Consider the following 25,944-nt stretch of genomic DNA (forward strand, 5'->3'; position numbering starts at 1 on the left):
TACAGACTACCACGCACATTAGTGACTATAAGGCACAAGACTCCGCAGCACACCACAGCTACAGCACCCAAACCAAATCCCTCCTGTTCTCCTAACAGATTACTGAATGTACCAAAAATATTCTGAAGCCAACATTTAAAATAAACATCCACCACAAACAAAAGAAATTGCTATATTGATGTGGTTCCTTTCATCCTGATTTGAAACCATGCTGAGATCCAACAATAACAAGAAACACAGAAGGCAGAGTTTGTCACTGCTCTCTGCTGCAATTTTGACATCTGTTTCACAGCTCTTCGAAAGCCCATTTCCATTAATCTATGAGAAAGGACAGGAGATAAAATTCCCAGGCTGAAGAGGGTATTAGGAGACTTTCCTAGCTGATTGTACATTAAGAAAGAACTGTAACAGCCAAATTATGTTACTCTGAATAGACGGAAGATACTGTAATTCTATTCCTCCTTTTGTCTTAATGGAGTTATTTATGTTGCAATCCTGAGGGCAGGCCACTTACCAAAGACATTGCCAGCCACCTGCCTGACACACAAAAAGAGCAGACTAAGAACAGAAGGTGACATCCTAGTCCCATTCAGCAGAAGCTGGTCTGTGCTTTCCTGACTTAGCCTGCAAATTGTAATTTTTAACAGTTTACACATATTGCTCCTGCTTCACACTAACATTTAAGCAAATTCTACCAAACAACCAAGAGATTAGTTATCAAATATAGGTAAAGTAAGGGAAATGACTGAAAGCCTCATCACAGAGAGAGAATTTTAAATTGCATAAAAGCTTAGCTTTTGTAGTATTTAGGCCTTTTAAAAATCAGAACAAAAATGTGTTTGCCATTAATATTATTAAAATATAAACATAACAAGTTGCTTCAAAGTTGAACACTTCCCTAAGATTAGCATCCTAAATCACAGAGGGATAGAATGCTGGTCATACACAATTTCCACAGAAATTATGTGCACTCGGCACACACATTAAGAACTGGAATCCTTTAATTTAAGAGATTAATTTCAAGCACCTGGCCTTGAAAGCATGAATTGCTGTTTTTATTAAAAAGCACCAAACAGGCTTCCCTCATACACAAGCAAAAGCAATACTAAAAGCAAATACAGGATCTGACAAGAACAGAAGCTGCAGAGAAGAAGGAAGGAAACCAGGAGGAAGAGATGGAAGACTGTTGGAAAAACTAAATCAAACCACTCATAGTATATGTGTAACATGTTTTCTACTTTCTTGTAGGATACTAGCACTCTGTACCTGCCATATTTGCCACTGAGGAATAAAAAGAATATCACTAAGGAGCACCTACCCCCTGCTGTAACCTCAAGTTACTAACCCCAAATACTAAGTTTACAGAAGTAAATGTTAGAAAAGTACCTTCAAGCTTGAAGAACAGTTTGTGATATTAAAGTATGTTAGTACACAGTTTGCAACCCTAAACACAGAAATACAGCAGATCAATCATTTGAAAGAGAAAAATAACTGGAACTAGCACCTCTAAATTAACCTAATAATCAAAAATCACAATGATATTGATCCATATGGTGGGAGCTGTGTGGGTTGAAAGATATTTGAGAGTTTACTTTGAAGTCTAAAATAAAATAAGCATGGTTTCAGCACAAGTCAAAAGCCCAAGTCCACACAAGACCAAAACTCATCTCATTTAATCTGGACCAGCTGACTTCCTGGTAGGACACGTGAGAAAAAGCTCTGGTTCTCTGAACAAGATTGGCAGCAGGAAAATCAAAGCATTGGCAACTTCACAGCACAGCTAAAAGCTGAAGAGGTCTCCATTTGTGCTGGTTTAAAGAGAGAACCACTCCATTGCCTGCAGGATGTTCATTATCTGGCATCATAATTAACACCATTTCAGTTAAACTGCATACGGGAAAGCAGCAGGAATTAAGAGTAAATACCAAAACTCCTGTCAAATGGAAAATTATTTTCAACCAGCTATGAAACCTTGTCATTATCTCTGTGACTGTATTTACTGGGCTTTGACTCCCTCTTAACAGTCCTTCATTCGGTCTCAGACAGATGATAAACAACAGGACTTCAAATTTACTTAGTCTTCCCACTTAAGATGGGGCAAGAGACACTGACATTTGCATGGAGTCACAGAAATCTTTACTTTTCAGATGGAATTTAAACATAACCCTACAAAATACTTCCCATTTCAGAGGAATGGGAAATGTTTGGGGTATCACACACCCCTTAATTTGCACCCTCCTTTTTACATAGTAAAATCCTCATAGTTCACTTCCATAAGCATGAAGGAAACCAAGACAGTAGTTCAGTTTACCACACACTTTGTGGTTTAACCACAAAAGCGTAGTTGGCTCCTGGGAGAATGTCTGTATGCAGTGGGGCCATGCTTGAACCAAAACTATACCTAAGACTGCTTTACCTATGACCAAGAAGAAACAGAAGACTCTGCTTAATGTATTAAACAGTACATTCAGCATTGTACTTCTGATGTTGGCTGACAGAGGTTTCCACTAATTGGCATCCACTGTATATATATATATATATATATGTTGAATTATATTATATACAGCCCTCGAGCTACAGGTATACCTCATTGCTTATTAACAAAATACATCCTTAGAGATGATGTAAGGTTAAGTCCTTCACTTCCACCTCCTAATACAAATGCATTCCTCCTTTGTTTTCAACTTTACCATACTAGAAAATGGTAAATCTTCATTCATTCATTTCTATTCATGTTTTTTAACAAGTTATCCTGAGAAAGAAGGAAAAATTCCTCGATCCATCGTCAACAGTGAGTTCAACCAGAGAACTAAATGAAAATAGACAAAAAATTCAAGCAATGTTTTATTTTATTTTTGTCTTTTTCCTCCAATATCACACTATTGCTGAAATTGTATACAGAAAACAGAGGAGAGAACAAACTCAAAAAACCTTGTAATGAAAAGACAGCCAGAGCCAAATCAACACTTTGTTTATTTCAACCCAAAAGAAAAACAAACTTCCACACAAGGAAGTGCAAACAGTGGGAAGGGTGACCATTTCCAAGCAAAAACCGTCAGACATCTGAACAAATTTTCTGGAGCAAGGGAATTTGGATCCCTTTCCTCTGGTCCTATGGGAAACAGATCCTAGCAGAAAATTGCTCATTCTTAAAAATTACAACAACCTTGTCAAATTTAAAGCATGAGTTACGCAGTCCTGCACCAGATGACTCCTGAAGTCCAGTTACAGAGCACTCCTGTTTTCAGAGGACAGAATGGGGAAAATAATTATTATTAATATTTAGTAGTTCAGCCCTCTCAGTGTGTGACATACCATAAAATATGAATGGTCAATCAAACCATTAAAAGCTTTATTAATGTTAAAATGGAAATACTAATGGGGACCTGTGTCTGAAATATCTCAGAACTAAACAAGTATGTATGAAACAAGCTAACCCCACAAATCAGATTGAAAAGTACAGGAACCACGAACTCAGCTAGCTACTTATGCTTAACAGTATTGTTTGTTCTGGGTAAAAAAATTGCAGGTGTTATATAGATTTGGGAAAGGCCTCTGAAAATATTTCTAACACATGGAAGACAAAAATATATAAAAACATGCAAACTAAATTTCCTCTTTAAAAAAGGCATATTCTGCTGATGATTCATAGGCCAGGTACATACTAAGGTTTTGGAATCCTTCTGTTTTCAGAACTCCCACAAAAAAAAAAAACCCAAACAAAACAACCAAACAAAAAATGTTTAAGAGACTCAAACCCAATATAATGTTTTAAGAATTTTTAATACATTGGTTATTATATCTGCTGTATATTTTAATGGTTAATATCTTCTTTTGCCTCTAGACAGGACACTGCAATTCCTTGCTATCTGAAAGCTGTATGTTTGTTTCAAATAACTTATTCAAACAAACCTCTGGTTGCCAAGACATGTTTTACAAAATTAAATACAGCCTCCATAAAATACAGCCTCTAGTAGTTATCCAGTCACCTTTCTGACAAGACATGACTGGGTTAGGATTTATTCTTGCATTACAGGAACTTCAGAACCTACACAATTCTCCTATGATAAAGTTTCAGATACGGGAAGCCCTAAAGTTGGGGCTTCATAGTTATCTCCATTTCAAGTTCATCCCCAACTGATTCCCAGAGGGAAGAAGCAATAACTCAGTTCATAGTTGTAAAAAACCCAGCCTAATTGCTCTTTTCCTGCAATAGTGACTTCTCAGACAAAACATAAAGGAGCTTTCAACTGCAAAGTAAGGAAAGACTATCCAATTTCTCTCTTAAAGCATTTCAGAATCCTCATATCATTTTGCCAAGGTCTCAAAGCCAGCTCTGATAATTAATATTTCTAGAGATTGGATGACCCTTAAATTAAATTAAATCTCCAAGAAGCAGGACTAACACAGAGGATGCAAATTTGCTGCATTTCTATCCTACTAGCTTTGGGGCAGGGAATTCTTCATGGAGCAGCAGACTTCAGTCCCACTGCCTCATTCATATCGTAAAACCCTGGAAACAAATATACAACTTGCAAGCAGCCCCCCCCTCAAGGTAAAACGAAAGCATGCTGTACATTTCTTGTCCCCCAGTACCACTGCTTGATAAACAGCACAGTCATTTCACAAATGCTATAAAATTTGCATTCCTTCACACATTTCTAAAGTCCAGTATTTACATGGTAGCTTTGTACCAACTGCACAAGAAACATTGTTTTAAAATTACAGTTTTGTATTGGTTGCCTGTTGGTTAACTGTGCCATAGAAATAAACCAACTGACAGTTTTTTCAGAATGCAAAGAATATATGATTATACCAGAAATTTTGCCTACTATAGGCACATTATGGCAGACAGAGATAAAACCCATGGGGCTCCAGCCTGCCACAGCCCCAGATGATATCAGTGTTCAGAGCACACATGAGTGACTTTGAAAGGAGACACTGTGATGTGAGCTGGCAGATTAAAAAGGAAAATTCAAGCCCTTAAAAGAGATTGCATGGTTGAGATAAATGAGCACAGGTGTCACAGGTTTAGCTGGAATTAGCATCAGAATTTGGGACTTTTGAGAATTTAGAATGTTTAAAATCTGTACATAAATTAATTAAGTGAAGGAAAACGATCTGTCAAAAAAGAAGTTAATTACCTGGCAGTTATGTTTCTCCACTGAAGAAGCAAAGACTAGAGCTAGACAAAACACACACAGACACTCTCTTCCAAGGGATCAATGTGCCCACTGAGACCAGGGTTAACCCTGAAGCTTTTTTGCTCTCAGCATACTGCAATTCTGTTCTGACTTCAGTTTAGCTAGAGAAGGAACAACATCTGCACTACAGCATCCAGCAACAGGCTAAAGCTACCTCAGAAAGAGAAGCTCCACTTCTATGTGGTTAAAAAAGCAGTTTCCAGCAATTTTGTTAACTAATACAAAGCTAGTATTTTAAACATTTAAATACTAAGGCATACAGATGTGATTTGGTGCTTCCCTAAAAATAACACATTTCAAATTCCCTGGCGAAAAAAAAAGGCCATTCAATCATATGCTTGAAGCCTAGTGAATCATTTGATTTCTTCAAAGGGGACAAGAAAATAACCCATCAAATCTTTCACACACTTAAATGCTGTAACAGAGGTTTTAAAGTTTGGGTTCCTGTATCTTGATTTCATAGCGCTGTACCAGGAAGTTACTTAAACTGAATAATAAGCACGGCAGGTCCTCTCCGACTTCTGTACACGATCCAAGCTAGCATTGCTTTTGCTGGCAATCTGAGTTGCACTCCTTCCAGGGGGATTTTGGGAATATAATTAAATTATTTATAGAACTTTTAGTCTCAGATAACTAATCACGTCACATTTATGGTAGAGAAAACCAGCAGATGCACATTTGTGAAAAAAAAAAAGTTAATTTGCATGATTAGGCATTAATTCCTAAATCAAAATTACAATAAAATATCTATTTCTTAGTTTGGATCAGTTTAAGAAATGTTAAAACATTAATTAAATATTGTTGGTCTCACTTCCTAGCACATTCACATTTCAAGATGATGCATCTATTCTCTAAATATTCATCCATGTTAGCTTTCTGTATCAACCATTCAATAAGCAATGGTACTATAGAAACAGAGAGGGAGGAACAGAGACACTGTATCTGCTTAGAATCCCTACAATAATATTTTTGGTTGCTTGCTGTATTTGCAAGTATTCTTTAGTTCTCAATATCCTGCAGTGTGCAAATGACCAAAACTCCCAAACCATTCTCCATTATTTTAAGAACAGACACATTTATACACAAGCAGGAATATGTAGGAATTGTCTTTGTTACCAGAAAGATAATGCAATTTTTGTAAAAAGGTAAGAATTAGCACAGTATCACAAAGTGAAATTACCCTATGCAAAAGGGCATTTTTCTCACAGCAACAGAGAAAAGAGAAACAGAAAATACATAATCAAGATAACTATAAAGGAACACTTGAAATGGAAAACATTGGAAATAAATTGATAGGATTTTAACTGCAAGAAGAAGCTTCTGAAAATATATTCATTTCAAAGCCAGAATATTTTAACTATTCAGAACAAGGTAGATACAAGAACAGTCATCCAGAAAGCTGACAATTCTTTAATAGTGGATAGGGCTTTCTGCACAGAACCCAGAATGAGGTAAGGCAGTTCAGCTGAAACAGAAAACAAGCAGTGTTCATGAGTAACAGGACATTTTATTTTAAGCATGAAAATCTACAATGAATACATCAATAATATTTCAAGGGCAATACAATTAAAACTGGAATTACATACTAATAGTCAAAGAGCTAACTTAATCTCATCAAAATTACAGAAGATCAGCCTCACAAAGGAAATGCTTATATAGCTTTGTTAGCAGATGCAGCTGAAAGGATAAACACAAACTAGAATTAACAATATTTACACCTGTTTGCAATTAATTTCTTTAATTAGAGCAACATTCTTCTCCTCCCTAACAACAAAGTTAAAACAGAAAAAAGAACTGAGAGTCTTGCCAAAGCAAAGACTTTAATTTTGTTAAATCTAAAAGCTTTCTGCTGCTGTTCCATCTGCCTCATTGGAATTTCAGTGCCCATCACTGAAGTATTTCTAGTTAAAAAAAACAATAATAGGACTACTGCCAATAGTGGACTCTGACTGTTCATCCACCAATTAAATAAAGCCACTTCCAGGCAGAAACACAACTTGTGCTGCTGTACCTTGTCCCCAACACAGCTGCCACTGCTGCACACATCTAATGAAAGCAAGATAGAGAATCCACTCCAGAGAACAGCACTGCGCAGGGACACTGCTGAAATGCCCATTTTCCATATAATGCCCCATGTCACACTGTACACCTGCACTGGAGGTACTGATCAGCTGGTTCTCTCTTATCTTTAGATGCAAGAAATGGCAAAAAGCCAAACGGTTCGTTATTACATGTTTAAGAAACATTTACTTTTAGGAAACAAACAGAAGTGAGCATCAGAGACATCAGTGAAATCACAGGCAGTGACTACAAATAGATAACAGCAAGCAGTAACAGAGATCACAGAATAATATCACCTTCTGTCTATTTAGTTTTATATCCAGACTTTTCAAGCCTCAGACAAAGTAAGGACTTTCTTGCAATTTCAGTAATGACTGGAAACAGCTTTAAAATGATGCCAGAAGAGATTAAAAATGGACAAGATTTCAAACCTCAGAAAATGAATTGGGTACAGGGCAGTTTTGAGTATACTGATACTTGCATTTTATAGATTTTATCTGACAGGGTCCTCATTAGGCTTCAAATCAAGATATGCAAACAGACATGTACAAAAATTGAATATTTTCTATTTAACTGAACCAAAACTACCAAGGTAAAAGTATTTCCTTCATCAGTGTTTTTAGATAAAATCTATAAAAAATATGGTGTAGAATGTGACCTGTTGACTATAGTACACTGAATATTCTGAATCTTCTGTGAAATACAACCTTTCAGGAGTTTTTTCTTTCTTTGGAAATGAAGGGGAACCAAGAGTAACACCACAAACGCACAAACACTTGACTGTGGTTTAAAATGGCAATATTGCTTCCTCCTTGAATATCTGTCTAGTGAAAAATTGCAGTACAGAATTCAGTGGGAGCAGAGGCCACAGAATTTCTTTCCTCTTAATCTATTGTTTAAGGCATCAAGAGACTTATATACACAACTCAGTGGCTAGTCCTCAATTTTAGTTTAGCCTCTGACTTACCTTTCAAGTATGTAATTCTTGCAATTACTAAAGATGCCTATATAATCAAGTGCAGTATATTCTGGAAGATACCTTTTCTAGAAGAAAATACTTCCTTTTATCCAGTAGCAATGTATTTCCTAATATAAATCCAGTTTTCTTTTCAGTGTATGCTATCAATGCTCCCCAATACACGGAGCAGCAAAACTGTAACTGTTAAAAGAAGTTTCATATTTCCACTTTCTTTTCCCCTTCACACACTGCTTAGGCAGGGAAAACCCAGACTGTGAAGCACAGCTCATGACTCCACTAGGTTCCTACCAAAGTGTAATTGTAGGACACGCAATACTCAAATCACCCTCAGCACTCTATGCAAAAAATTTGAGACCTAAAGAAACCGTAAGGCTGTGCACAGCTCCTTCAAAAATCAGGAGGCCAGGGCTGAAATATACTAATTCCTGAGTTTTACAAAGCCTACCCTATTTCCACAGCTGACTGAGAAAGATGGCCCCTTGCTCCTCCCTTTAAGTCCAAATCAAATATCAGTCTTTATGGGCATGCTACTGTGCAGCACAAGCACTAAAATCATATTTCACACTGAAAATTCATCTCGATTTGGATGTCCTTATAAAATATACTTTTTTTCTTTAAGAACAAAATTAAGAAAACAAAAAATTACTAGTACATTTTAGCATTCTAGTCAACTGTGAAAACTTGTCACTGTGTGCTCATAGACCATCAATGTAGTCTAGGCCTTATAAAATTAATGTAAGGATGTCTGCTGCTCACAGTTTTGTAGGACTCCAGCACGTGCCCTTCTGCCTGGGAAATACTCCAAAACAATCCCACAGACAAACTTACTTTCCTGTACCAGAAGCAATCAAAATCTAATCCAGAGGTTTATAAACAAGGAAGGAATTATTGTTTTTTAAAGCTAGTAGTATCTTCCCTTTAAAAAAGTCACATCCAAAGACAGTTGTAATTCTTGCCTCTGTCTTACATGTTTGCAAGTATTCTCCAGGTCTGTAAAGCTCTTCTAATACAGGACAGTGCAGATGTTCCTGTGCACCTTCTCTGAGCAGCTGCTGCTGTCAGAGACACTGTCTTGGCCAACTGTGAGATTTCTCAAATTCTGTGCCACAGGCTAATACAATACTTGAAGACAAGTAAGTAAGGCACTTTTTGGAAGGAATAAAATTTAGTGAAAGCTTATTCTGCATTTGTTTTTTAACTTAACTGAGTATTCAAGTGGTTTGGCTTTCTAAAATTCAGTCTTATTTAGTGAGTATCTTAGCATAATATACACATAGCAAACACTCATCAGAAAACAACAGAGGCAGGAATGGACCCTTACTCTGAAGACAGGAGACCAGTTGGTCAGCTATGTTTTAAATACACTTTCACAGAGAAGATATTTGAGATAGTAAAAAATCCGTCCTGTGCTAAAACCCAGGTGGTTGAAAAGGTAGAAAGGATTTTTTACACAGCTCAAGGTTGTAACCATTATCAAAACAGCTATAAATTAAACTCCAAGTAGAGACACTGCTGAACTTCACTCTAAAAGAAAACAGCAAGTCAAATGTATCATTTAATGCCACCTTAATCTTCAAAGGAAAACCAAAGTTGCTGATCTTGTCTTGGATACATCCCAGCCAAGTGAGCCCACCACATGCTGTTCACCTTGCAGGTCCCATAAGGCACCTCTCAGTGTGTGTCCTTCACATCTTAACAGCCAGCACAGAAGAAGGTATTTTCAGCCAGGACTGGTGAGAATGACAAACACCTATATGAGCCAGGAACTCAGGACCAAACCCCAAAAGGCCACCTTGGTTTTGACTGCAAACAGGAAGGGTTTTTTTTAATATATGTTTCCCACACACACTCTTTTTTCTTTTTTTTTTTTCCTTGGGAACGAACAATAGACACCAAGAAGAGCTATCATACAGTGTACAGAGTCATAAAGGAATTAGCAAAGTAAGTCTTTGGCTGTTATCAGCTCTATTTAATTTACATGTTCCTGGCAGGGCTGTTATCAGTTCTATTTAATTTACACATTCCTGGCGGGAATCTATGTCCCAAGAGCTTCTACATTCACACAGAACCCTGAATTTTCTTTACCAAAAGGTTTTAGTTGGGAGAGGTTTTATATAAATGTACATAAATATATGTATACATATGTAAATGTACACAAAGAAAAATTTTAAAAAAATAACCCCGTAACTAAAACAAAATCTAGTCTAAATCTTACAGCATTATTTTCAAGGAAACAATTTTATTACAAGAACTAGATTAACCTTTTCTTTGGTCTAAACTGGCAGAAAACCTTTCCATTTCTTTTCCTGCAGGCTTCTGAAAAATTCCACACCCTGAAGGGACTGCCAAACCTTGGCTCTAACTTCAAGAGCTGCCTTGATACATGACCTTGGAAAATAAAGAGATAAATTTTCTATCATGTAATTCTACTAAATTTCCTGAGAAGGGTATTGGAACAAGCAAATCAGGGATGCTGCAACTTCTACTACAGTCTGCAGTTCCAGTGAATAAAACAATTATTTCCCCACCCACTGTAAGTCTTCTAGCATGTTTTAAGGGCTTTTCATTCTCTCACAAATATTACTTATTGACATGGAGATTGCTTTGCTTGAAAGATGCCAACTGATATTTTTAATTCTAGCTTGCAGCATCAATATATTGTCTTTAAAAAATAAATATCTTAAATATCAGGGAAATAAAATAATTTCCATTAAGAGGACATATATTAACTTAAAAATAAATTATGTTCCCAAGAGTCAGTCATAGTATTTTCAAATTATTTAACATTCAAATAGTTTTCAGTTTTCTTTGTTCATATCACCAATCCTTTTGGATGTTTCATATTTCTGATAAATAGAGAGCCAAGGACATTTCTTACTGCTGTCTGAGCTTGAAAACACATTAGTTACCCATTATTAATATATTGTACTAATCAGCACAAGCATAAACACATAAAGTGTTGTTCATCACAATAACCTTCATTTTCAAGTAATTTCTGATTCTCCACTGTTTACTAGGTCAATGTACCACCACGGAGATGACAATGATCCCTTTTAATCAAAGGAATGAAGCTAATGGAAATAATTAATGCTAACTACCAATATACTGGCTATTTATTTAAAACACAAAGGCATGTGCCTGGAGATAGCTGCTATATATTATCAGAAGGAAACTGACTTTTTCCTCTCATCTATTTTAAATTCCATTGAGAAGATACACTCACCCCTTAGTTATGGCACTAAAAAATGCTATCATGACCGAGTCCTGGATACTAACTTCAGCTTGCTATGATAAGAAAGCTTACTTGTGGCAAAATAATAAACCCTGCAAAAAGGGATAAACAGAAGACAAAAGAGAAGGATAGAAGAAAAACTTACAGCATGAAAAAAGACCATCAGACTCAAACAGCAAGATAGACAGGTAATGCCACTTAGCAGCAACATAAACTGCTTTTTTGAACCAAGTCTTGGTTCAAAATAATATATATAATATATTAATAAGTAAATATATATAATAACTATTAATAAGTAAATATTGACAAATCTTATTTGAAAGATGCCACAGAGCTCTTTCCAGAGATCAAACAGGTTCCTGGGTAAAATTTATTTTCCAGGTTCCAAGTCGATATTACCAACTCTCTAGAAGACATCAATAATACAGTTTTATCAGGGCATACTTGCCCTATTATTTTCTATCAGATATGAAGAAAAAAGTAACTTAGTTACTTGAGGAAAGAGAATTGCAGCAAGCAATAGGAAGCTAATAGGACTATTTAGAATATGCAATATCCTCTTTCAACAAGTGCCTTGCTGAACACTAAGAGTCTTGCAAGAGCAAGTTCCATATTCTGAATTATTTCAACAAGAGTTATTCTCACATGAGCCCTAGTTAGAAAATTTATCATAGAATTAACTGTGTGATAACAACAAGCTTAGATGCTTTAGTATCATTGCAAATATAAGTGTTTTACATCCAGCAATGCACTTGAGTATACAGTTTACATGCGCTGCTGAACTGAAGCTTCACACTTAATTGTATACTGCTGCAACCTTGCCAAAGCATTTTCATCATGGTTTATCCCACCCCCCATTTGATAGTTATCTGTAACAGCTTATTTCTGATATACCTGCATCAAAGCTATTTTACCTCAGTGAAAACCAGGATTAAAATCTCCATGTAAGAAATAGCAGTGGCTCGAGCAAGTCAGCACATTTTTATGAAATCTAGTTGCAATAAAATATAATATTGCATAAATGAGACAAGTTATACAGCTACAGCCACATTTGACAGTTGCTGACTTAGCATGTGACATTCCCCCAGCTTTGATTGCACAGCATGGCCAGTGTGAAGGAACTGCTGGTGCAGATGACGGCATGGCCAGCAAGGGAAGCACAGCAAGCACTCATGACCATTTCAGCAGCCTTCTACAAAACACTTCCACAAAATAGGGATAGAGAGCTCTTCTGACCTACAAAGTAAAACCTTCATGTGGCCAAGAGCCCAAACTAACAAAACCAAGAGTAGGAAGAGTACCAGACACGGTCCCACGAGTGGGACCTCTAGGTTCCACCACTACCCAGCAGGACAGGACTGGGCTGGACTCCAGGAACCCAACACGACAGCACAACTGCCCTTCCTGCCCTGCCAGCCCCTCAGGGTGCCACCTGGTCTGCCAGATAATCCTGGCCAGAAGAGGCCAGCCACCAATCCCACTGGGCAATGCTGAGCTCAAGCACATTTCCACTCCTTCAATAGGAAGAAAAATTTTTCCAGCAAGAGATCGTCTTTCAATTAGGACGCGCCAATCAGTCAAATTTGCGTCCCCTAATACAAACCAAGAAGGCTCTTCATTTGCATGAGGAAAGAAATGCAAAAACACATGGTTAGAGAAGATTTACATACAGCTGGACACACTGAATAATGGGCAGAGTATCAATTACAGAGATGGTAATTACCAGAAAACTTCTTTCGTGAAATGCAGATCTTAAGACTCCTACCAACTAATTCTCTTTTCAGCTTTTTATTCAGAAGAAAGTAGTGTATATATGCATTCCACTCTTTAAAAAGAAAAAACCTACACAGCTTCACAGCCTGTTTTAAGAATTACAACTCATGCATGATGGTTTATTTGTAATCCCAAACTGTAATCCAAGACATATATTCATCATAAAACACACATCTCTAAAAGATATGACGAAAATTATAGAGATTGAAATGCACTTGGAAGTCCAAAGACACAGTGCAGAAATACAGAAATCTTACCAATTTGTGGATAACCATCACACAGATCCATGAGAACAAGGACAATTTGCTTGCATGTAAAACATGTGGAAGAGGGATGAAAGTAGGAATGTGCAGCAAATGTTGAAATGAAAACACGATGTAAGATAATACAGAGCTTTGAAAATAATGTTGACAGTTATGGTGCCACCCTGGAATCTTCACTGACCCTGCTCTAGAACAAACTGTAATTGTACACTCCTCATCACTCAAAAAGAGCTATGAAACAGAAGGGGTCAAGTAAGAAGAGATGAGACAGGATGTCTGTGTGTTGTGGGCAGAAGAAGGCTGGGCTGAGCACAGGCAGCAGGCAACTAAGGCAGATTATGACAAAGTGATACAGAACAAAGGGGAAGAGGGGAAAGGAGATAAAAAATCAGACAGTCTTGGTAAAGCAACAAGGATAGAGGAATCATAAAAATGGAGAATCAAAATTGAAGAATGGTCAGAAAAGAAATATATTTATCTTTCAGCTCAAAGCTGCTTTTACCACTGTACTAGCAACACGCCAAAAACAATAAACTAAATTCTTACTTTGAAAATATTATTCCAATATGTTTGTTAAACCTAAGACCTTAAGAACAAAGTTTTCATTCAAGACCACACACACACAAAAATAAAATAATAGGGGGCAGAATCTGCTACCTAACTGTAGCCTGCTCTTCTGCCAAAGCCTGGAGGCCTAGCCTTGGCTTCCAGAGCTTCCTGAAGCCCCCAGATATCCCAAGGACAAACACCACGCTGGGTTTGCATCAGCTATCCATGATCCCAGCAGCAGAGCGGGCGCTGAGCTGACCTCGGGCAGCAGGGGCAGGAGGACACTCGGACACAGGGACCCTTCCTCGGTGCAGGGATCACCCAGTGCCAGCACCTTCCCTGCAGCACAAACAGCCGGCAGCAGTCACAGTGCCAGCGCCCCTCCTCACCTCAATAACCACCCTCAGAGGCAGTATGCACACACTTGCTTTTCCCCTACACTAACAAATACTTTGGTATATCCATGGGAGCCCATTTTGAGATAAACACAAAATCAGAGACAAAAGAACTACGGAAGCGCTTCCTTAAATTCTCCTCTCTTTTCTACACACAATCATACATAATTTCACTGCTGTTGAACTGCAAATTTATATTTAAAAACTACAACATGCAGTAAGGAGAAAAACAAAAGCAACAAAAAACCCCACAACCAGATATGTGAAAATATGAGAGCACTTGTACAATATAAGTTCAAGTACTCATGTAGTAATATAAAACCTCATTATTTGGATTGCATGAACTGTAACTCAAATACTTGCTACGAAAATAATTCTTTACCATAATATTTTTTAAAGAAATGTAACTTAATGTCAAGAGCTTACTTTTCATAAAACATTAATTTCCAGTCCAATTTAACTTGGCACCGTCCCCTTCACTTAAATATCCATTTTTGCCCAGGGGAAACCAGTTTCTAGACTTAAAATTTGCAGCACAGCTTATATATGGAATTTTAAATTATTTTCTTGTTTCCTTTAGCTTTCAAATGGAGTACTGGTTTCTTATTCTCCATGAAGCAACCAGTTAAATCTCTCTTACTTCTTACTCTTTTTATCACAGATTTGATCTCCAGGACCATCTGTTACAGGAATCCTTCTTGTACCTAATCCCATGAAAAAGTACAGAAAACCCCCCAGAAAATAATAATTCCAATTTGTCTGACACAGAGAGAATAGTATATATATTGAGAATATATATATATATTGAGTAATATGTATATTGACAAAGCAGCATTCTAGACACTTATCCCAAGTGAATCATCATAGAAGAAAGGACATTTAGCTGCTTGAAAGCTTAAAACACAATTGCACTTCCAAACTCTTCACACACTTTCAGCCTCCACTGACTGACTGAATAAATGCATATGGATTCCTGCCAGCTAGGAATTGTCACAACAACCAGCTCCAAGAGGGAAGTGCCACTGAGAGCTGTGCATTCCCAGGGAGCATCAGGTGGGACTGACAGCTCAGAGCAGAGGCACATGCAAAAGATCTTGTTGTTCACTTGTGAAACTGGATTTTACCTTGATGTTTATTTTACCATCTGAACTTTGAAATCTCCTGCATATGATTTTAACAAGAAGTATCATAATACTAACCAGAAAAAAGCTCATGTATCTTAATTTCAGAATCTCTTCTCAGGAACTGTTCACTCCAAATGCAAATAAATCAATCATTGATTACTATTTAAAAATGGAAACACTGGGATTTCAAACCACATGTATGAACAACTGTGTCAAGTGGTTAATTACAATCTTTATTTTAAAAGTGACAGTGAATAGTGCAGAGAATTTCACATTCAAGATCATCCTCAACAGATTTTACTGAGTTTGGAGATCCAATATATTTAAGATTCTGACTATAGCAGCAGTTGAAACTTTGCCAGCAACTAGAAATAAAATTCTTTCCAATAAAATCTGAAACTGTTTTTTCCCTAATTACAAACAAAGCAGAATAATGCTATAAATTGTTAGGCAAAATATTCTGCCACTGGACTTAGGAATTTTAATTATGTTGATTTCAGTTGTATGTTTCATAAACTTAATTAATAAAAACAAAGCGATTCCTTCAAAGTTCTCCAAAACAAAGAGAAAAACAAAACAAACATGAATAAAAAGAGATTTTAAAGATCTCAGTTCCGAATAGCTGTGGTTCTATCCCCCAAACACACAGACTGTGTTCTGTATAAGGAGACTGCAGTTCTATAATAAGCAAACCAACCGCCTGGAAATCAAAATTTCTTTTAGGATTATCTGCATGTTCTCAATTGTAACTACTTCTTTTTCCAACCTGTACTTCACACTGGTTATTCTAACAGCATTCTTTGAAGAGGAGGAAGTAGGGGAAGACCCACACCAAATTCGTGTGAGACTACAGTTTACTGAATGAAAACTGCATATATAACATGGAGACAACTTTTTTCAAGCTAGAAAGACAGATGAGATCTGTAACTCCTAGTATGAGCCTAGGAATGAAGAGATCTAATTCATTTCAAATGTTGAAAGACCTTCTTCAAGGTCTTCAGATCATTTGCATCACTTTACAGCACAACACAGCTCACCAAGTACTTCAGAGATGTAATTACTGCTTGAAAACCCCACTGACCACAGCCTGAAAGTTTTCAAGCTTTTTAGTAAAAGCAGGGAAGCATGGCCTGCTGTGCTCAGGATCAGCTACAATTCCCAAACTTTGGATCTTCTAGTCTAATGCAATGTTCTTCCATAAGAAGGTCAGGAAGGAGGATAAAGAAACCACCATATACTTAACTGTAAAATGGAACTATTGATAAATAGCACAGAAGCATAACTACTGCCAGTTATTTCACATACACAGCCTCATCTACTGGCAATTCCTAAATAATCCCCTGCATAGACAGCTTGCATAGAAGTGAAAAAGTGTAGGATAGTAATGCAAAACATCTTTGCTGACCAAGCATGGTTTCTTTCCCATGCAGTACTACTTTCAATATCTGAAATGAATGTATTTTTTCAGGAACAAAGATGGTAATAAGTTTCTTTTTCAGTTGGAAGCGTCCCTTGAGATGTCATAAAACAAATAACAACACGGCAACAAGAAGCTTCCCAGAATACTGATGTGTGGGGATAAAATGCAAAACAGAAACAATTTTAAGCATGCCAGTAGCTCTAAATTCTGGATCCAATTCTGAATCTAGAAAAGAATCCCTGTAACATCAAGTCTTGCTTCTTCATTTAGTAGCACTGCACCTTTATCACATCACTTTGTGTAGCCAGACTTTACAAAGCCCTGGAGTACTCTCTGTCTTCTGTAACTTTTGTCTCCTTACAATCCAACTTTCAGATGCAGGAATAACTCATCAATTCTCACTCTTAATGAAATACCAACACAGCAAAGAAAATAATATTTTAAAATTTCAACACACTCTCATATTGGTTTCAATACTGTTGAAAGTAAATACTTTCACTTCCCATCTGATATCTTCTGGATACCAGCCACAGCTGTATAAGAATCATTTTACAGGGGGAAAAAAAAAAAGTAAGCAAGCAAAATGTCTGAGATACAATTTTTTCAGCTAAGGCTGGGTGGAGTTTTATTTAAGAAACAATTACGAGTCAGTAGTTGAAGGCTGACTCTTCCTATTGCAGTGAAAATGATAGCACAGTGCAGACTCTCACACTAAGAATCACGGTAGAAAAGAGCATAGGAAATATTACACAAGGTGGATGAAAATTCGCTTTTAATCTTGGGATTAGCTCTATTCCATAACCTCATCTGAGCATTCAATTATTGCAGTTTTTCCTACAATGTTTTCACACTAACAAAGACAGTAATAAAATCCCACTCACAGCACAAAAAATATGTATTTTATTGATACATTTTGTTCAAACTACCATAAACTACAGGAGGAGGGCACAAGCTTTGCAGTGCAAACCACCTATTGATGGCATAGCAAAGGTATTTCAGCAACATGGTTACAGCATTAACTTGACTTAAAAGAAACAGTATTCATTTCCAAAGAAATAAAGAGAGAACTGAATAAATAGGAGTTGGACTTCAGTGATCCTTGTGGGTCCCTTCCAACTCAGAGTATTATATGATTCTAACACCAGTTTCATGGAAATTATGAATCTTGACAATCTGAGAATCTTGTCTTAACTGAATGATCTAAAAAAACCATTCCAATCTGCAGGCCCAAAATGTTATAGGCATGATGAGAAAGGGAAACAAACAAATTAAAACCAGGATTTAGTGAAAATTCTCCAATCAGTTTTCATTAGTAATTTTCCAATAATGCCAATCTCTTTAGCCAGCTTCTATATTAGTTAAGGATTAGAAGTAGGAGCTTTAGCCTGAAGACTAAGTTCTTTCTCTAGCCAGTTCAGGCTAATGAACACTCCAAATTTAAAACCAGTCCTCCCAGAAGAGCCACAAGAGCTGGTGATGCTCCTACTGCACCAGCTGAGGGGATGGGTTACAGTGGCATATGGGGCATACAAATCAGCAACAAAAGCTAGTTTATTTTAGGTTGAGCTCTCTGAACTTGGGTCAACTTCTGCAAAAAGTTTCAGCTCAGGAAATGAACATCCCAACAATCCATTTCAGCAGTTCTGGAATATTTGCTTTTAAATTTGGTTTGTGAGGAGATAAAACTCCTTACAAACTGCTGGCTCTTCTTACAGAAGATAACAGAGGAAATAGTAACTACTCCAGTGAAGGCACCATCTCTGCATACTGCTTGGAATAGTCCATCTAGTCCATCCATAGTTCTAGACTTACAAGATTTATTAATGCTTACTAGGTCTTCACATACATTTCATAGAGGTATGGCACATATATTAAATATTCTGCAGAATGAGGTGAAAAAAATTACTCCATATGTCAGAATGCACATAGAAAATTACTAAATTTTAAAAATTCTATTTATCCAACTTACAAGGAATGGAAAAGAAGCAAAAGTAATGTTGATTCATTTCTACATGAAAAGCTTTATATATATAAAGTGTATTTCATGTTCTTACAAAGATGTTAAAGAAGGAAAGATGGCAGGACAAGGACAAGGACAGCCATCAGGTAGTGCTAGACACTGCTTGCTCATTCCCCTTCCAGCCCCAGGATACACAGCACAGAGCAGCTAGAAAAAGGCATTCACAATGTCAGTAAGCTGTTGGATGGTGTCCCACCACGACTGGTTTTGTATCATGACCTGAGAAAGGCCTGAAGATGCACTAAACATACCCTGGAAGTCTGAAAAACCTTCAGCAAGCACATAAAATTAGGTAAACCAGCTATGACCACGCAGTGAAGAGGTTTTCATTCCTTTTAAATACATTATTCTTATTACAAATCCAAGGAAAATAAATCCAAATATAAATCAAAAAATACCCAAAACAACTCAAAATACAGTGGTCCTTCCATTTTCTGAGACCTCTAACTTTAAGTTTTGTCCTTCTGTTTCAAGTATTTACCCAGACAAGATTGTGTAACTAACTTTCAAAGAAAATATTAATCACATGGTGGTGCACTAATAAAATTTCTTAGAGGCAAGTTCAAATATGACTAGTCTTACTATGTGTGCCTCTGAAAGCTTCTGCAGTTAAATATGAAAATACCAACTTCATACAGTGTGTAAATTTATTGTTTTGGTATGAACAATGTAAAAATGAGATTTTAGGAAGGCCTTGTACAACACAATAGTGTCTCTTAGGAGAAGCAGGGCACAGACAGAATAACCAGCCTCGGCTGATAACAGAAGGGAAAAGAAATCTGTGCAGGAGGTATCATTAGCAAGGGGCAATATAGGCCTAGGTTCACCAATGTAGGCCACAGCAGACTACATTTTTCATTTTTTGATGCATCAGAATACAGGGGTACCTTGATACATGACCCTTGACAAATGCTTAGGTAAATAATGCCAAATACCTAAACAGTAGTACTGAAAACGATCACATAGATCACCTCTGTGCTGGAGTTCTGGCTAAGGGAACAAGAACAGCTTTTGAAAGAGAATTTTCTGTAAACCAAATAAACTTTGTTTTTAAAGAAGGACTATCCTTTTACAATCCCTTTTTTTAGCAGGAATGTCTGTGTGCAGTACACTAGATGTTTAATTTGCTTCTGAAATGCTTATGTCTTGACTTTGTGAAGTAGGTCAGTTCCTTCACAATGTGCAACCCATCATGCCCTAGCTCTTGCAAACACTGGCATTTCCTTTCAGCAAAATTCCATTAGGTATATGGGGCAGACATTTTAAAACTTCCTTCTTTTTTGCTAAAATCTTGTAATTCTTACAAAACCCAGCAGACAACAAATATACAAATACTAACTAATCCCATGTCAGAGACACTTTTTATGAGGGATCCAAGAAGATGGAGGAAAAAAAAAATACATAAATGAACAAATAAATGGCTTTTTAAAAAGCAGTCCATTCTTAGGAGCCTGTGCATTATGTAGCAAAAAAATTAACATGATTGACCCATCATGAAAAGGGCTGAAAAGGTTTTTCAGTGATGCACAGTTGCACAGGACATTATCTGAGCTATCAATGCATGACCTAGTGACATTAGCAGAAGATTACAAAGTGGGGAAAAAAATAAGTCTGATTTTTGTGGGGTGAAGGGGAAAAAAGGGGAGAGGCTGATGGTTAAGAACCGCCTTGTCTTGAAATAGCCTAGGAGCTCTCCATCTATTCTCTGTTTCAAGTACAGCCTTTTGGCCAATTTCTTTGTACGGTATCAGCTTTGCTTCACATCACCATATTTGTGGTGAGACATTCCCTTTCACCGCCTCACTACAGCTCCATACTTGAAAAGCTGACTGTAGAAATCATGCTTCAAACAGAGGAACCACACCTGAGCACCTTGCCTTTTCCCAAGTTAAGCCACCAGTGGCTGTGGTTGTGACTTGCTGATGTAAAGAGTGACAGAGTCCAGGCCATGGCCAGCCCAGCCAGTGAGGACTTACACAGTGCCAACACCAAGGTGCTTACACGGCTTGCACAGGCAAAAGTTTGCATCCAAAGAGATGCAGAATCTGGCACATAGAGGACTCAACTATTTCTATTTTTGGCTACCATTGACTGCTGCAAAGGAAGGTCTTGATGGCAGATAGATATAGGAATCTACAAGTTTTGAATTCACTGCCACAATTTTCATAAATTTCTAAATATCAAGCTCTGAAAACTGTGGAAGCTCACCCTAAGCAATAAATTATCAAAACCAGAAGGTTTTATATGTTACAGTTACCCTCTTACTCTTCCTCAAAAGACAAAAATATTAAATATCTGTTAGGTGTTCTTTGTTATCATGGGCCTGTACAAACTAACAATAAAATAACCAAAAAAAAGAATTCAGAAACAAACATAAACAAAGCATTCTGGTGACTGCACGATATTCAGAGAAGCAATTTTGCATGTGTGGATTTTTGTAGAAGTCCACTACCTTCTTAGAAATTTTAGGGGAATAAAAAAGAGGAAGAGAAGTAAATTCAACTTTCCCCTTCTCTTTCAGATACCAATTTATAAACAGTTGTAAAATATTACAGAAATTGAGATTTTCCTGGCAAAGTACCAGTGATGTAGAGGCATTTTGTTATAAAATCAATTCCTACTGGAAAATAATTTCTCCACCTGTTATCTGAAAAACTACTAGTTGATTGGACATGGAACCTGAATTAGAGAATCCAAAAGCATGATTTTGAAGGCAGATTTGGCAAGAATTTTCTTATGAAGTACATAAGACAGGCAAAAGTCAAATAGTTCCACTAGTACTAAAATTTACAGTTAAATCACTCTTTGAGATTTGACATCCTTCCCTATTTTTCTCCCTCTCATACTACCAGACACAGGACCTGCAACAGTGAAAACCATGCATCTCTTAAAAGCTTAAAATATTTAAAAATATCCCACAGCTGATTTAAAGGTTCTAAAAGTTCTTGATTTATTCAAGCAGTTTTACCCACTTCAAAAAAGAAAATGTTTCCTGAATTTCCATCAATACGAGCATGAAAACAACTTCCACACAAAACACAGTAACTAAGACACTGCATGACATGATTTTTACAGTTCCTGAAAGTACCAGTGACAAAGTAAACGCCTGTTAGAGACACGAACTTGCACTTTGAGACCAGTCACTGACACATATACCCCAGCAGGATGGAAAGGTTCTCTCTTGAAGAACAGTGAGAAATAAATTTGAAGTGTCAAAAAAGTTTCCTTTCACTGCATTAGTCTTTGTCATAATTTATTTAATTAAAAAAAAAGAAAAAAAAAAGAAAAAAAAAGCACATTTGGAAACACTACCAGTTTGAGAGACCTTATGACTTGCAGGAACACTAAGGAATAAACATCCAGCATTCTCTCTTCACAACACAGATAACCAGACTATTGTTCTTTCGTTCTAAAATGGTAAAACTCAGAGTTCTCTACGGTGAAGGGTTTTTTGCACCCCAATGTCTCATCCATAAACATCTTCATGCCATATAACTTCAAAGAATCCAACAACAGAAACATAATAGCTAGTCTAATACAAAATAAAATTTCAGAAATAATCATGCTATCACATTTAATACTCAGTCATCATCTTTAACCAAGAGACCGTCAGTGAGCATGACTCCAGGGTAACAGACCTGCAACAAAGCACACTTCAGAAAGTTATTTTACCCAAGTCTGTCCAGTTGTTTTGAATGTACGGACATCTATCACCCATCAGTCTCCCCAGTGAAAACTTGTCAGACTCTATCCATAAAAAGGGTCAAGAGTAAAGCATAAAAAGGAAACCCATAGCTGTTTTCAAATTTGAGGACAACTTGCCCATTTGAAACTGTGGCATTGCACTGACAATGGCCCCAGATGAAAACCAATAGAAGGTAAAAATAAATAATGCATGACGTATTTTCTGTGTTCTAACAACAGGTTACAACTCTACACTTGACACATGCCACGGTTAAAAGGAGAACAGAGACAGAATACACATGTACCTTGACCCAACAAATTAAACAACCAACCAATAAAGATCTTCTGGGGTTTTTTTGCAAATAACTACTAAGATGCAAGAACTTATCTGCATTGTATGCACATTTTAACAAGTACACATGCACTTACTACTTCCATCAAAGCCTTTCTTCCCATCCATAGGAAAAAAAAAAAAAAAAAGCATACTGAGAACAAGGCACAAAACCCACACATCTCTGACCAAAAACTTTACTGCAGCCTATGTTGTTATAGATGGAGAAATCCGTACCATCATTGAGAGCTGCATCCTGCTAAACTGTACACCACTGATGCTGGGAGAATTAATCATTCACAGATCAACAATTGGTTCTTTCATCTCTCTGGCTTTCTCAAATCAGACCATTATGTATTTTTTTCCACCTACTGATCCTGTTACACTCAAATTTTCAGCTGCATGTAGCAAAGATATCTGAAAAACATTCCTATTTCTAGAATGCACCTCACTAAAGGAAATCATTGAGGGTACTTATATGCTTCCATGGGCTTCATAACTTTACCAGTGTCAAGAAGTGACTGAACATTGAATTCTGCACTAAAATCACAATCTAATAAACAGTGAAAAAAACATGCAAGGCAAACTGAAGGGCACCAAAGTCCTTCTTTTTGGCTTTCTACCAAACCAGTTCATGTGAACAAACCCATGAGATAGCTGACCTTTTAGCAAGTAAAGTTTTAGGACTAAATACTTCAGCTAATCAAAAACTAAATTACATGTGTAGATTAACTCAACCCACGTCTTTAAAATAAAGCTGTGTTCTGTTAAAATAAAGCGTGAATGGCATCACATTCAGTCACGACTAAACCAACAGGAACATGGCTTTTTTAATATCACTGCAGAGACAGAGAGGGCAAGGCAGTACTCATGATGAGCACTGTGCCTCATCATGACAGTAACGGAAGAAAAAGTCTCTGGAAGAGAAGGTTGTCATGGGAAACATTTCTCCCACTTTTATCGCTAGCAGGGTTTGTCCTTTAAACGCTCACCCCTGCAGAGGCCTGGCAGGTGACATCCCGGCAGGTGACGTGAGCTCGGCACAGCGAGCCCTGCCAAGGGCGAGGGACGCTCCCCTGGGCCACGGCTGAGCCCCGGGCGTCCGTGCCCGGGACTGCCCGTAATGTCATCTCATAACACTCTGAAACGCGAAGGGTCTCGGCATCTCAGACCCGGGGGCCGGAAAACTGCACCCTGCCAGAGAATGCGGCGCGGCGCCAGGATGCTCCCAGCCCCCGCTAGAAGGGTCCCGCACAGCTCTCCCCAGGGACAGGAGCAGCTCTGGAGGCGGAATGTACCGCGGCATCCCCGAGAGCCCCGCGGGGGCGGGCACGGGCACGGGGACCAGCACTGTCCACAGCGGTCCGGAGGGACACGGTGCCGGGGCAGCGGGACCGGCCGGCCCGGCCCCACCCGCGGGGGAGAGCCGTGCCCGCCGGGGCAGAGCCGTGCCCGCCGGGGCAGAGCCGTGCCCGCCGGGGCAGAGCCGTGCCCGCCGGGGCAGAGCCGTGCCCGCCGGGGCAGAGCCGGGGCAGAGCCGTGCCCGCCGCAGGGAGCGGAGGGGAGGGGAAAGGATGCGGGAGCTCCCCGGGGCGGCCGCCCGCGCTCACCGTCGATGTTCTCCCGGTCGCTGATGTGCTGCAGGTTGCAGCCCGTGTCCTCCCGGCTCAGCTCGGCCTCGGGGCGGTAGGACTCCAGCCGAGAGTGGGCATTCCGGCGCAGCTTGGGGCTGGAGGAGACGCAGCAGGACGTGGTGTTCCCCATCTTCTCTGCCCGGCCCCGGCCCGGCCCGGCTCGGGAGGAGGCGAGGGGCGGCCGGTCAGCGGAGGCGGCGGGAAGCCATGGGCGGCAGCGGCGACGAGAGGGAGCGGCGGCGGGGGAGGAGGCGGTGGCTGCGGCGCCCTGCGGCTGCACTCGCCGGCGGATCCCCCCGGCGGCTCATCCGCGGATGCGGCCCCGCAGCGCGGCCCGCCGGCGTGGGCTGCGGCAGCTAAGCCGCCCTCCTCCGCGGGCGGGCAGCGCGGGGCCCGCCGGGGCACAGCCCCATCCTCCCCCGCCCCCGCGCAGCCGCCGGGCCCGCTCCGCGCACGCACCCACGCGGCAGCGTCGCAGCCTCCGCGGCAGCGACACCGCAGCAGCAGCAGCAGCAGCAGCAGCCGCCCCGGGCGGCCCCCGCCAACCGGTTCCGGTTCAAGCGGGCGGTGACGCCTCCCGCCGGGCGGGCTGCGAGAGCGGCGGCGGAGCCCGGCTCGCCGAGGGCCCCCCCTGAGCCGCGGGACTCCCGGCACGCCGGCCCCCGAGGCCCGGGGCCTCCTCACTCGAGCGTCCCGCCCGCGGCCACGGACGCTGCCCCACAGCCCGGGAGCCGGTGCCGGACGGAGCGGGCGCGGCAGGCGCTGTCCGGCCGGCGCCGGGCGCTGCCCTCCCCGCGGGGCCCGGCCGGGCTGAGGCCGCACCGCTGGCCCGGGGGCTCCTCGGGACTCCTGCGGGCGGCCCGGATCTAGGCCGGAGCCCGAGCCCGGCCCGGCCCCTCACCTGCCCCCGCCGTGGGGACCCGCATCCAACAGGAGATAGTCACTGGTGTCTCAGAGCTTTGTAGGGACTGCACGAATTCTTTGAGAACTTGTTCAGCTCTCCTGTATCCCAAAGATAACAGGGCACAGAGAAATGAGAGGGTGTAAAGTGCCCCTTCACTATGTTTAGGGCTTTCCCAGTCAAAATCCACTTTTGCCAGATTCAAAGTAATGTTAAAGATGGGGATTGTGCATAGCTTTCTTTAGTCTTTTTGGCTTTGGTTTGGGTTTGTTTTTTTTCCTTTAAATCTTTGTAATCTACGTCTCTCGACTGCTGGAGATCTGAGTCATGGTAGTTGAATGGGTACACTGATAATTTGCTAACAGAAAAGTACT

General features: G+C 39.5%; 1 protein-coding gene across 3 annotated transcripts in view; it reads right to left on the bottom strand.

Moving 5' to 3' along the window:
* The window catches only part of CCNY (cyclin Y), a 119,091-nt gene extending 94,199 nt beyond the window's left edge, over nt 1-24,892 (bottom strand). For all 3 annotated transcript variants that reach the window (XM_015618279.2, XM_015618278.2, XM_015618277.2), the window contains exon 1: nt 24,646-24,892. In XM_015618279.2, the coding sequence (XP_015473765.1) occupies nt 24,646-24,799 (154 nt within the window). In that variant the 5' untranslated portion in view covers nt 24,800-24,892. The remainder of the gene's footprint in view (nt 1-24,645) is intronic.
* Nucleotides 24,893-25,944: the final 1,052 nt, after the last annotated feature.

This window comes from Parus major, chromosome 2, assembly GCF_001522545.3.
Source record: "Parus major isolate Abel chromosome 2, Parus_major1.1, whole genome shotgun sequence".
NCBI classification, from domain to species: Eukaryota; Metazoa; Chordata; class Aves; order Passeriformes; family Paridae; genus Parus; species Parus major.